Source organism: Marmota monax, unplaced genomic scaffold (assembly GCF_021218885.2).
Source record: "Marmota monax isolate L192 unplaced genomic scaffold, Marmota_monax_Labrador192_F-V1.1 WCK01_AAM20220418_F8-fsc00014, whole genome shotgun sequence".
Lineage (NCBI taxonomy): Eukaryota > Metazoa > Chordata > Mammalia > Rodentia > Sciuridae > Marmota > Marmota monax.
In genome coordinates, this window is record NW_026695222.1 from 38,279,385 (window position 1) to 38,292,557 (window position 13,173).

Sequence of the window (13,173 nt, forward strand, 5' to 3'; positions counted from 1 at the left end):
TGTGGGACAGAGCCTTACAGAGAGCAGGCCTTTGCATTGCATTGCAGAGGAGGAGTGTGGCATCTGCCCCACACGGCCCCCTGGACTATTTCTGGGGGATCTAGCACAGGGACACTGAAACCTAAACCACACTGAGTTCCTCATCTCAACCTGCATCCCTGTGGGTTGCCTAGCTGACCCAAGGCCACACCTGCAGGCATGGGTGGCCAGAAGATTCCCTGCCCCCAGCCACACTGACCTATGGACCCCAGGACCCTGCCAGTCTGCTCCTCCACGAAGAGCACCCGACCTTCAAGGTGCCGTCTGACACTCATGGTAAGCAAGTAGACAGGCTGCAGCTGGCCTGCTTCCTTGGCACGCTGCAGGTCCTCTCCTGGGACAAGGAAAGAACCAGTTTTCTCAGGGTAACGTGAAGGGCAGCCTGATGTTGGGGAGGAGCCAGGGGAGGGCAGGCCTCGGGGGATGGGTAGGATGGGCAGGCCCTGGACTGCTGGGCCTCGGGCGTGGCAGTGTCTGCAGACAGACAGCCCTTCTGTCCCCCTGGAGAAGCCAGCAGCCGCTCTGCACTCACTGCCTCATGCAGGGACCAGGGCACACTTCGCCTGGCCCTGGGGCCTGACAGGCAGAGTGGCTGTGCCCGGGTCACATGGTGGCTCACGATGCTCCAGGGGCTGGGCCATGAGGGCTGGTGGGTGCCAACCTGTACTGGTGCTGGTGCCCAGAGGGATCCAGGCAGCCCTGCCCTCAGGGAGCCCACACAGGTTACTTCTGTGAGGCAGCCAGGAGCAGAGCCTGGCTGGGGTTCATCAGGAGAGGGGGCCCAGTGACAAGGGTTAGCCAGGGACACTTCAAGGGGGAAGTGCCACTCAAGCAAGGTTTTGAGCAGGAGAGGGAGCTGAACCCTTCTGGGCACAGCAGCCCTAAGTCAGGGTGAGGGCAGAGGTCGGGGTGGGGTGAGGGCTCTGCAGCCTCCTTCAGCAGGCGGGCAGTGACATGGGCCGTCCTGCACCCGCTACCTGAGCAGTGAGGACCTGGGTTCCCTGCCAGCAACAGGGAGGAAGTGGCACAAATCCATCCCAAAGCAAATGCCAGGCTAGCGAGTGTGCACAAGAAGCCTCCGCAGCTCTGAATGTCAAGGGGAGCTGCCGCCGTCTAGCTCCACGGTGGAGCGGGGGCCGAGCTGTGTTCTCCAGCTCCTGGGCTGGACCACAGCCACTGCATGGGGTACGCTGGGGCCGCTCAGGGGTGTGGGGAGGGCCCTCAGCAGGGCCTTCTGCAGGGCTTTGGGATGTGCAGAAGGTGGGCTGAGCCCTCCTCCCAGGGCTGAAGGTGGCCAAGGAAGGGATCCAGCAGCCACACAACACAATGCCTGCCAGGCGGAGCCTTGCCTCCTCCCTTCCTCACCCCCTCCCCATGCCAGGAAAAGCATGCAGCAGGTGCTCCTGTGTGTGCTCAGCCATGATGGAGGCCTGGGTGCTCTTCTCCATGCTGACTGCAGGCCTGGCAGGTCCCCACCCAGGGTGGCTCCAGCCAGTTTCCCTTTTACAGCTGAGGACTGAACCCAAGGTTTCATTTCATTTTCAAATATTTTCACATTTTATTAAAACAGATATGGCTGCCACTGAGTGGAAATTCTCAAGGACCCAATGCCTGGATTCTAGAATTTCCCTGGTCTTCCCCAATCAGCGAGTTCCTGAACCTGGGAGCCCAGGACCTGACCCCAGCTGGAAGGATAGGGTCACACGCAAAAAAAACCCTCAGGGAGGAGGGAGGGGTCAAGGAGAGCTGCAGAGGGGACACAGGGTTTGAGGTGAACCTTGAAGGAGCAGGAAGATTCTAGAAGAAGGTAGGGAGGAGGGGAGGCGTGGCAAGGGATGGCACATCTGGATATGGGTCGAAGATTGGTACTTTTCCCTGTGGGCAAGAAAGAGCCACCGAAGGCTTCAGAGAGGGAGAGTGCCAGAGTCCCAGGAGTCACTGAAGGGGACCACTGGGGATATGACCAGGTGGAGGAGGACCCAGAAGAGACTGGACGCAGACAGCACGAGATGTGGTGCAGAAGGTCAGCTCCCGCATCACAGAAGAAACTCAGCTGCATCCAAGCCAGCGAGGAGGGGCCAGCCTGCAGGTCACAGCCTGGGGCCTTCTGCTCATCCCTGGGTTGACTCTGGCAAGGCTCCCCTGGAGGCCTCTTCTCCTCAAAGTCCCGTGTCTCATGGAGGGCACACACCTGCTGCATGGTGCCTGACCCCACAGGGTTCCAAGGACCTGGTGGTACTCTGTGTCTGCCCAGGAACAGAGAGCCAAGACGCCACCCTGGCTCTTGGCTTCTGCCTGCACACGGCCTGGGCCCAGTCATCAAGCTTCTCAGACCTCAGTTTCCAGTTCCTTAACTGAGCAGATGGGTGCTGTGGCCTTTTCTATGACTCAGTGGTACTGCATCATGGCAGCTGCAGGAGGCAGGTGCAGAGGCGGCAGCAGGCCCGGTGGGCACAGAAGTCGACTGCAGGGCTGAGTGCACAGGCGTGAGCCCAGGAAGCACAGGAGATGATCCCAAGACTGCTCAGCTGTGAGGGTGAGGGAGGCCTGGACCCTAGGCCTTCCTCCGTGCCCAGCCCGGATGGCCTGCGTGAATCCACATGTCCAGAGGTCTACAGCCCAGAGCTGGGCACGTGGTGGAGCAGGGCAGAGGGTCCAGAAAGAGGACAGGGTCAAGGTGGATAGAGTATCCCAGGGCATGCAGTGGGAAGAAGTGGCCCATGGGAGAGAATAAGGTGCTGATCCCATATAGAATCTCTCAGCACCCCTGCCCACCTCCACTCCCATCCAACTGCACCCCAAACTGGTCCTACAAAAGAGGACTCCAGGAGTAGGAGCTGGGTCACCCCCGGGCTCCTCCAGAGCAGGAATGAGGCCTTCAGTGCTGAAAGGACGGCAGACCAGGTCAGCTCAGCTGCCCGCTGGCCTTCTCCAGGGATCTGAGCTGGGCCAGGAGGAAGTGAGGGACACAGGCTCCTGAGCTTCTGGAAGAAACCATCACCATTCCCCTGGGCAGCAGGGCCTCCGAGGTCACAGGACACCTCGATCCCTCCCCCAAGTTGGTCCCCATCCTTCTCCAGGCTGAAATCAAGGTACAGCTGAGGACAGGGCTGCCCCAGAGATGCTGCTGCTACCATCTGGAATCAGGCTGGCCTCACACGGTGCCCTCCGGGACCTGGCTCTTGATGAGGCAGGCTCCCTGCATTGCACATTTATTGGCCTAGGTCCATTTGAGATTCTGAGGGTCCAGGTTCAAGACTGTCCTAAAGCCAGACAGGCTGACCCTGGCAGGTTCGGGCCACAGGAACCCCACATTGGGGGTCTGTGAGCCCGCGAGGCCCTGGGCTCCTCCTCTGGCCCCTGGCCCTGCTCCAGGTTCATCAGTGGTCAGGAGACGGGGCCCTGAGACTGATCTGTGTGGATGTCCACACCATGCCCACCTTGCTGAGCCAGGTTGAATACCAAGAAGCAGAAGGTCGTGGGAAGGCCAAAGCACGGCCTCTTTGCAGGGCAGGTCCTGAGGTCTGCTCTTGGGGGAGCCCCTCTGTAGGCAAGCACTGCCCCCTGGTGGGAATCCTGGGCATGGACTGAGCTCCAGAGGCCCTTCATCCCTGAAGAAGTTCAATGGGCAGGTGACTCCTCTGTCCCTCCTGCCCACTCCTGCCCTCCCAGATGCTCACAGGTGCCCGTAGACCCCATGTCCTCTTCAGCCTCAAGCACTTTGGAGGCATCTGCAAATGTTCCCTGTCATAAAGGGGCCCTGGGGACAAGTGCCAGAAGTCTAGGTGAAATACGGGGTCACAGCAAGAAAGGGCAGCATGTTTGTGCAGACAGATACCCTCGGGCACCCAGGAGCATCCATGTTACCACGGAGCTCACATCTTAGGTCCACCAAAACCCAGAGGGCTTGACAGGGGCCACATAGGAGGGAGGGGCATGGCAGACAAGAGCACAGGAAGACTGGCCAACAGGCAGGAGGTGCCCGTGTGGATACAGGGTGGGCAGACAGGCCGAGGGGTGGGAGGTGCCTGAGCAGAGCATGGTTGCCTCACCCAGTGGTCCAGGCTCATTGCCTGGAAGAGGGTCTCTGGGCCTTGATCCCCCAACATCACCCCTGCCCTGTTTGTTCCCAGTTGTCCAGCTCTGACACAACAAGCTGTGGCCTTTGTTCCCTATGGCTGCCTAAAAGAGACAGGGGACAGCAAAGTGTGACTGCCTGGTAGGGACCAGGGTCAGGAGGACCCAGGGACAGACCTAGAAACCCACAGGGGGCCAAAGCATGGTCAGCCCCAGGGGGCTTGCAGGATGCAGCTCCTGCCCTTCCCTACTGACCAGCTATGCCCTCTGTGTTCTGCTCAGTGGCAGGGGTGGCTGCTATGGTCCTACCTGACAGTGGTGGCATGGAGCAGGGAACTCTGTGCAGGCACCCTACAGCCTGACACATGGCTTTGCGGCCAAGTGCAGACCTGGGGCAGCAGGAGGCCTGGGCACCTCAGGAGACCAAGGTCAGCACAGGTCCTACCTGAAGCAGGGGGAAGATGTGGCCCCAACTGGAGGAAGAAATCCTTCAATTCTGCTCTGCTGAGATCTGCCAGCTGGCTGGCTAGCGTCCACCTCCAGGCCACGTGAGCCTGCTGTGCGCAGAACCCTGGCTGGGGGACCACTGAGTCACAGGCTGCTGGAAGCCCCACCACGCTCCTTAGCCTCTTAGTAACAGACTACAGCTTTGCAGGCACACGGTGCCAGTTGTAAAGAATGTTTTCTGGTCTTACAATATGTGACAAGTTCCAGCCGGTGGGATGTCAGCAAAAGTGGGAGGTCTCACTGCAGAATCACGTCCTACAGAATCTTCTGGACACAGAGAAGTGGGGCAAACAGCTCAAGAACTCAGAGGGGAGTGGACAAGACTGTCCTCCCACTGCATGTGGGACTGGATGGAGACAGGCAGTACAACTGGGATCCAGGTTATTCACCTGTGCTCCTCCAGGGCCCTGTGGGGTCTAGGTCACACAGGAAGGTTTTTAAAAGCAGCCCAGGAACAGGGAATGTCATGGTGACTCAGACCTCTGGCCTCCAGAATGCCAGGGAATAATAGCTTCTGGGTTTCACGCAACCTGGTGTGTGGCATTGGAAGGCAGCCCCAGGGCTTAGGGCCGAGGGCTGGGGAGAGGGCCTTCCTCCCAGCCACGTCCCAGCTCTCCAACCAGCAGCACAGGCAGGAGAACAAAGAGGCCACTCACAATCCAGGTTGAATCACTGCATTTATTAAGTGCACAGGCCCACTGGGCATCTGGACTTGGCCCCATGGCAGCAGAACTTTCCAGAACTGTCTATGTGCATCCCTGGCGTGGGATTCTGCACCCAGAGTCCCCTGGGCAAGCCTGAGCTGGCCCATTCATGTAACACAAGCATCAACCTGTCCGTGCTGAGTTGGCGTCTCGGCTAATCCGTTAGAAGACCAGTGCTTGTCCCCTGGTGTCTGTTCCTAGGAGATGGGGCACAAGCTCTAGTTTCGAGTGTGCAGCGGCAGCACATTCACAAACGAGCAGGGTGGAGGCCGCGGTCCATAGGTGCACGCAGTGGGCAGAGGTGCGCGTCAGCACAAAGGCATCATGAAGAATTCTTTGGAGCATGAACAAAAGTGCAAAGGCGGCCGATGGCGGGAGGGTGCGTGGGGAGCTGCAGCCACCCTGGCCAGACAGACTGCAGCGCATGGGTGCGGGCATGGGGTGCACCAGGCTGGCCTGGGCGGATGGCAGCAGCAAAAGGGACAGCCAACGCGAGCGCCTCTGCATGAGGCAACCGAGAGACCTCTGCTGCTCGTGACTGCCCCATGCTGCCTGACCCAGAGGCGGGGCCCAGGTGTCCAAGCCTGACAGAGGCCAGGGGTCTGGGCTGACCTCAGTGAGTTTCTGTCAACAATGCTTTTAAGGCAACGACTTTGTGTAACCCAGTCCAAGTTAGATGTGCGGCGTTCAGCAATGGGCCCTCCTGCCCAGGAGACCCAGGAACCATCCCCTCCTCTCGGCACCAGACAGAGGGTCAGACACTGCAGAACTCTGGGGCAGGGCCACTGAGACTCAGCACCCTGGGTCTGCCAGGGTATAAGGCGAGCATCAAGTGCTCACTCAACCCTGCTGTGGGCACCAAGGTTGCAGAACTGCAAGGGCTTCACCTCCCACGGAGCACCTTCCCTCCGCTGCCCTATCCCTCACCCTCCTCTTCCTGAGCTGGTTCTTAGCCCCACCTCACCAGACAGCAAACCACGTCCCCCTTCATTCTGGCTCTGGGCACACAGAATGAACCACCCGTGTGCAGTTGGAGGAGCTCAAGTCTCAGAGAGGGGAGAGAAAGTGGGGTCTTGCCCTTGAGTAGGGAAGCCCTCCTCACCACCTCCCCTCCTTGGTGGTTCTGGGCCTCAGCTGGGGCCCAGGCAGAACCAGAGCAGCTGGCCTGGGACAGCCACCCAGGATCCCTGGGCAGCAGTTCTAGCCTGTGGACCCTGAGGCCATGCCCAGCCCTCTGTACCTCACAGCTCACCTCCCATACACAAGCAGGTAGCCAGGAGGTTGGCACAGGACAGGCAGTCTGCACCATGGCTGAGGGTGCTGAGGGCCATGCCAGGTCTGCCCCAGCCATGTGCACTGGGGCCCCACAGGGGCCATGGGCAGAGCCTCTCACTAGAAGCCAACCCGCCCTGCTGGGACACAAGATGACCCAGACCCTCTAAGTCTACTCTGAATGGGCGGTGCTGTCCACCCCCACCATGTTTGTTTTACAGGGTTGTGACCATGGAGGGCAGCTGAAGTGTTATCTGCTGGCTGTGCAGGCCCAGATCCATCACAAATCCACAGCCTCCACTCTGCACACCACTTACAGCCGGGGTGGCCCAGACGCACCCCAGCGTTTCCAAAAGGCTTCCCAGCCCTCGGCCCATTTTGCCTTCAGGAAGCCTCGGGGACGATCCCCACCTCCCCACCTAAATAGGTTTCCTTAGGACCTGGTGTGGCCCTGCCACCTTCCCTGCCTAGAGCCGGAGGTGGGGAGAAGGTGGCCTACCCTCCAGGTGTCCCAGCCACTGCAGATGGGGTGGACTTCGAAGTCTGTGACCAGGGGGACAGAAATGTCACGGTGGACATGCAATACCTGTTTGAGACAGGACCTGGGGTGACGAGGCCAAGCCATGTCTAAGAATGGCACAGGTGGCCAGCACAGCTAAGCGGAAACAGGTCTGGACACCAGAGAGTGCTGGAACCCCGGGTCCCCACCTGGCTTCCCTAGGCCTTCAGCAGGCCACAAGTGCTGCACAGCTGCCCAGCCAGCCAGGGAGAAGGCAGCATGGGGCCCTTAATGGGCTCAAGGTGGCCCCTCTGGCACTGGTCCAGGAGTCTTGGACAGTGGGAACCCCCACCTAGTGTTCAGCATTCTAGAACCTTCTGTGTAAAGTCATTAATTCCTGTGGCTCCCTCCCTGGGCAGCCTAAATCAGGAAAAGTCAAAGAGAAAAAGGCCAGAGACAAAGGGCAGCCCAAGTCAGAGTCGTGGTGGGTGTGTGCACGTGTCTGCACACGCGGACTGTGCGCTTACATGTGCATGTGTGTGAGCATGTGTGGGCATGATTGTGTACTGGCCACATGTGGTTGTATATGTACATGTGCTGCCTGTGAATGTGCTTTATATGTATGTGTGACAGTGCACCTGCTGTGAGCTTGCACTTGTGTGCACATGTGAGTTTTGTGTGTCCATGTGAGTGCACATCTGCTGTGTGTGTGAAAGTGTGCATCTGGCGTGCGTGGTCTGTGAGCATGCAGGAGAGTCTTATGCAGACCTGTATGTGTCAGTGGGCAAGTGGGCACATGGGTATGCATGCTCTAACAATGTCTTGTCTCAGGAAACGTGTGCCACAGGGTGGCCACTGGCCCCAAGAAAGTGACACATTTCTCACACAAACCTCCAGCTTCCTTCTCTAAGGGTAGGACAGCTGCCCAGGGGCAGTGGACAGCTGTGCTGCTCAGGCCTGGGTCTGCAGGCCCAAGAAGGAGCTTCTACCTTTCATTGCCTAGAATGGGCCCCCAGACCATCCCACAGAGTCCAACACCTTCCCTTCCCCAGGGGCCAGACTGCATGGCCAGGACACCAACCCTCCTTCCTGATGCACAGTGGCCAACAGTGTAGCCTTTACTCCTCCTCTTGCAACCTAAGGAATGCCATCCTGCTGTCCTGCAGAGTGGCTGGGGCTTCTAGAGAGGCCACTGTCCGCCATACTCACCCTGCAGAGCCCCAGCCCTGGTACCTCAGGTGCCCACTGTGTCTGAGGCACACAGCATGCTGCCACAGGTAAGGCAGGAACAAACCTCCCTCAGGGAAAGAGTCCCCATCCTCCAGGTCCTGGGGCCTGCACAGGCTGAGAGCAGCCTGGGACCTTGGGCCCCAACAGGGAGTGGGCTAGGGTAGCGATGTGGGACCTTGGGCCCCAGCAGGGAGTGGGCTAGGGCTGGCGGTGTGTTGGAGCTGGCTGACCTTGTCCTCCTGCCAGTGGACCCAGCTGGAACCTCCCTGTGCCACACCAAGGAGGACTCAGATCCTAGGCCTGACGTAGCCAGAGGGATTGGTGTTGGGTGGCCACCCACACTGGAAGGGACATTTCTCCCCACTGGAGGGCTCTCTGCCACATGATACCGTCCTTGAAAACCACAGTGCCATGTGGATCTGTCAGGAGAATGTGTCTGTGGCTCCTGACAGGCAGCCCATCCGTGTGCCCCAGGTAGCTCCTGGGTGCCCTGGCAGGGGCACTGAGGCTGCAACAGCCACTAACCCACTGCTGATGACAGTTTCCCAAGGTCCCCGAGTGCCCAGGACCTCCAATGGCCAGGGGCATGTTACCCCCTAACCCTGCTTCAAAGTTCTTCCAGCCGGCAAGAGGGCTCCTTCCAGACAAGAGCTGGGGGTGCTGCTGCTTCAGAGCACCCAGGCCCCATGATGCCATCGCCAGAATGCCAGAGGCTTCTAGGCCCAAGGCCACAGGACCAGAACATCCCCCTCTGCCTCCTGGTGGCTGGACATAGGCCCCTAAAGCTGAATACCCAGTGGGCCAAGGCACCCAGACAGGAGGGAGCAAGGTCCGTGCTCACTAGGGCCCAGGGAAGGGATGTCTCAACTCCCCAAACACTGGGAGGCCATAGCCAGGGACCCACCAGTGGAGAGTATGACTGGGGTGGCCAGCTGTAGTGGGAAGAACACACAGCAGCCATCTGCAGTGGGTGAGCCAGCTAACCAAAGGGCTTTCCTGCCCAGCGATGGCCCCAGCCAGCCCGGCCTTGGTCTGCTGGAGCACAGGTGCGGGACCGGCAGGGTGAATCCTGGCTAAGGACAGTGTGGGTTGCTCAAAGGGCTAGCCACAGCCTGGTGACCAGCACCCAGCCAGGGCAGTGAGGAGAAAGGACAGATCGTGGGGACTCACCCAGAACTCCTGTGGCTGGGAAGCTGTGGCTCCTGTGGGCTTGGGAGACCCCGGGTCAGGGCAGATCGAACTTTGAAATTCCCTATCCGAGGAGGCTGCAGGGTGGGCCTCTCAGGAGAGTCCAGAGTGACTGTGTGCTTGGTTTTTGTCCCCAAGGCCTCACTCCTTTCTCATCTCCAGGCAAGGGGTCCTGAACTCCAACCAGCTCCCTTGGCAAGACCCACAGAGCTGGCAGCTCTCCAGCCAGGCACCCAGGGCTGGGGGTCTTGCTCAGCTGTTCACACACAGGGGAACCCGGGGACAAGTGGTCAGGTGCCGGGACAGGCCATGCCCAGTGGCCTATCACACCCTCCTGAATCTGAAGCCCTCGCTAGGCACCCACCAGAACTCAAGGCCACCACCGTCAGGGGCAAGTCTGCCCCAGCCACACCCTCCCTGGGCCCTGCTCCCAGCCCACACCCCCATGGCCATGCCCCCTTGGTCACTTGGCCCCCACTCACTAGCCGGGCCAGGTCTGTCCCTGCTGAGCCGCTTGTTGCTGCAGGGTGCTCCTTCAGCCCCTGGTTGGAAAAGAACTTTTGCAAAATGTCACTGCACCAGCCAAGGAGCCCTGCTGCCTGCACGGGTAAGTGGGCCTGATAGCCCCACAGGTGCCCCACAGCACACGTCACTCCAGAAGAGACCCCGCAGAGCTCACGCCCCCAAAAGGGACAGGCAGAGTGGCGTGGGTGGGTCCTGAGGCCTCACTTCCTGGGCCCGGCCCAGCCCACCTCGCCAAAGGGGCCCTCCCCCGTGGCAGAGCGCGGCGGGGGTCCGCAGGGCGTGCAGAGGTCCGAGTCTGTGTCGGACTCGCCCTCTGCAATGTAGGGCCTGACCTTGGCGCAGGGCGCCGCAGCCGCGTAACCGCCACTGAGGGCGTCCAGGTTCTCCCTGGACTGGGAGATGCTGAAGCCACTGAAAGAACGTTCCAGCTCCTCGTGGTCCACGGACGGGATGGAGATGGACGTGTCGCTGTCCCGCAGGGCGGCCTCGTGGGGCCTGCAGACCGCAGCGTCCTCCAGCCTCAGGAACTCGGTGCTGGCCCGGTTGCCCCCGCTGTAGGCGGACAGCGACCGCTCGTGGGCAGGCGGCGGCGGGATGCGCACCAGCGAGCTGTGGTCCCCCACGGGGGAGGTGCCATGGCGCTGGTGGCTCTGCTGCTGCCACGAGGTGGACGGCGGGCATGGGGCGGGGGGCGCGCAGAAGTTCCTCTGCCCAGTGGAGCTGCTGGAGCGGACGACTTTGACGATGCAGCCCTGCTTCTCGACGTGCTCCCGGCTGTCCTCGGGGCTGTGGTATGGCGGCGCTGGCTCCGGCTCTTTCGCCCCGAAATAGGCCTCGGTCTCTGTGGGCGGGATGCCCATGCGCTGCGTGTAGATGCTCACCAGGAAGTCCAGCTTCTTCTCCATGGACAAGACCTGAAAGAGGGGCTGCCGCTGGACCAGGCTTCCGGGGGCCCAGGGCGGCTCCGGGACGTGGGGGGGGGGGGCCGGGAGGGGCGAGAGGGGGCGGCAGCTGCCCCTCCTTCAACCCGGACTCAGCAGCTGGGCCTCGGACCCCACCAGTCAGTTTGAGCCGGTGCTGAGGCCTACCTCCCAACAGACGAGGGCCGTGGGGGCAGGGTCGCAAGGCCAGAGGGAGGAAAGCCAGAGAGGTGTGACTTCTGCCAGGTTCTACAGCAGAGTGACCCCTTCCCCCAGGGGATCCTCAAATGCAAATCCTGTCTCCCAGCTACCCCACCCAGGACATGGAGGAAAGAACATAGACTCTGGGTACTTCTGACTTAAGTGCGGGCTCCAGAGATACTTGATTTGAAGAGCCGAGCCCCGCCCCGGACAGCAGAGGCCACACCCCTCCTCCCCTCTCCGCCCCAGCCAACAAGGGTCCCGTACAGCAGAGGCCTCCTCCAGCCCCTCCCACCTGCTTCTCCACCTTGCCCAGGCGTCCCATCATGCTGGGGTCCTCTGGCAGCTCCGCCTCCGAAGGGCCCTTGGTGCGGTCCTTGTCCGTTATCGCCGGGCCACGCCCCACGATCTGGTCCACTCTACCGGGAACAGAGACCCGGCCCCCAAGCATGAGTTCAGGAGGATGTGGCTTGGCCCCTGCCCCTTCCACCCAGGTCAGCCCACAGCCCCCAGATCTGGGCTCCAGGCCCAACCCAGAGCTGACCAGGGGGCAGCAGGTGCCAGGACAGACGGACACTGGTGCCTCACGTTCTTGCCTGCCTTCTGACACCGTCAGGGTCCTGTTCCTATCCATTCCATTCCAGTGGGGTCTGGCACATTAAGAGGAGTAAAGTAAAGGAGCTTCCCCTGGGGCCAGTCCACCCCCAGCTCCTCTGCAGCAGAGTCCCCGTCCTCCCTCGGGCCCCCATCCCACCTGCCCACCCAGCTCCTCTCCTCCCTGGCCTGTGGCTTTTTGGCCTCCCAGCACACTGAGGCCCAGAAGTCAGGGAAGCTGGTGGGCATCCAGCCAGAGGTTGGGAGCATGGCATGATGTGCCCTTGCTCCAGAAGCCACAGCCATCCCACCCCTGAGCTTTACTCCTACATAATGTGCCACTGAGGCCCTTGACCCCAACAGGGTCTGACAGGGAGTTAGATGTCTGCAGCAGGGACAACAAAAGCAGGAGGCGGTGAGGGCTGCAGCTCCATGCACCAGGACAAGGATAAAGGGAAGAGAGCCACACAACCAGAGGAGGGCTGGGACAAGCCGCCACCAACCAGTGTGTGTGTGTGTGTGTGAGAGAGAATGGGTGTGCCCATGCATGTGAGTGCATTGTACATGTGTGCACATTCATGGGTGTGCATGGGCATGAGTGCATTGTACATGTGCTCATACATCTATGTGCTCATGACTATGTGCCTGAGCATGTGTTCACAAGCATGTGTGTAGAGGCTATGCATGTGGGCATGTATGCATGTGAATGTATCTTACATGTGTCCACATGTGTGTGAGTGGGTGTGCACATGGACATGTATGCAAGTGAGAAGTGTGTTGCATGTGTGTTCATATGCAGGATATGGAATTCAGCTAAGCTGGTTTTGAATGAGGCCCTAGGTCACTGATGCCATAAGAAGGGAAGGAGGCTCCTTTACCCTTGGAGACCAGCTCCTGTTGAACAGATCCACAGTGAGTCCTGCAGGGCTGGCAGGGGCTGGGGAGTAAGTGTGGGCAGAGAACTGCAGCTGTGGGACACCCACTCAGAAACCAAGATGCTATGCTGGCTGAGCCTACACTGGGCTAACGGCAGCTCAGGACAGGGTGACTGAGCAGGACCAACCCAGGCCAAGGCCACCAGCCCACCTAGCTCTGGACAGCAGCCTGTGCCCAGCTGCTTTCTGCAGGCAGGAATGCCCTGCTTGCCTCTCTGGAGCCGGGAATATTCCTTCTGTCACATGAAACAGAGCAGGGCCAGACTTGCGGCAGCCAGATGCAGCCTCCTCATGCTCCACGGGCTTCATGCTAGACTCATGCACGAGGGGAGGGGGCCTCTGGCTCCAAGCAGACGCCATGGCAATGGAGGGGGCGGGCCCTGGTGTTCCAGTGTCACATAGTCCAGGCACAGATGCACAGCACTTTCACCCCGGCCACATGACGGGCTGCCTGCTTGGTGGGTCCCAACGGGAGCCTCAGC

At 60.4% G+C, this 13,173-nt stretch overlaps 1 protein-coding gene across 13 annotated transcripts in view; it reads right to left on the reverse strand.

Annotated features, from left to right (window-relative positions):
- Window positions 1-5,281: 5,281 nt before the first annotated feature.
- The window catches only part of Kcnq2 (potassium voltage-gated channel subfamily Q member 2), a 50,660-nt gene continuing 42,768 nt past the window's right edge, over window positions 5,282-13,173 (reverse strand). For all 13 annotated transcript variants that reach the window (XM_058575495.1, XM_058575492.1, XM_058575498.1 and 10 more), the window contains 2 exons: window positions 11,458-11,581; window positions 5,282-10,955 (listed from right to left, as the gene is read on the reverse strand). In XM_058575495.1, coding sequence (XP_058431478.1) covers window positions 10,242-10,955; window positions 11,458-11,581 — 838 coding nt within the window. In that variant the 3' untranslated portion in view covers window positions 5,282-10,241. The remainder of the gene's footprint in view (window positions 10,956-11,457; window positions 11,582-13,173) is intronic.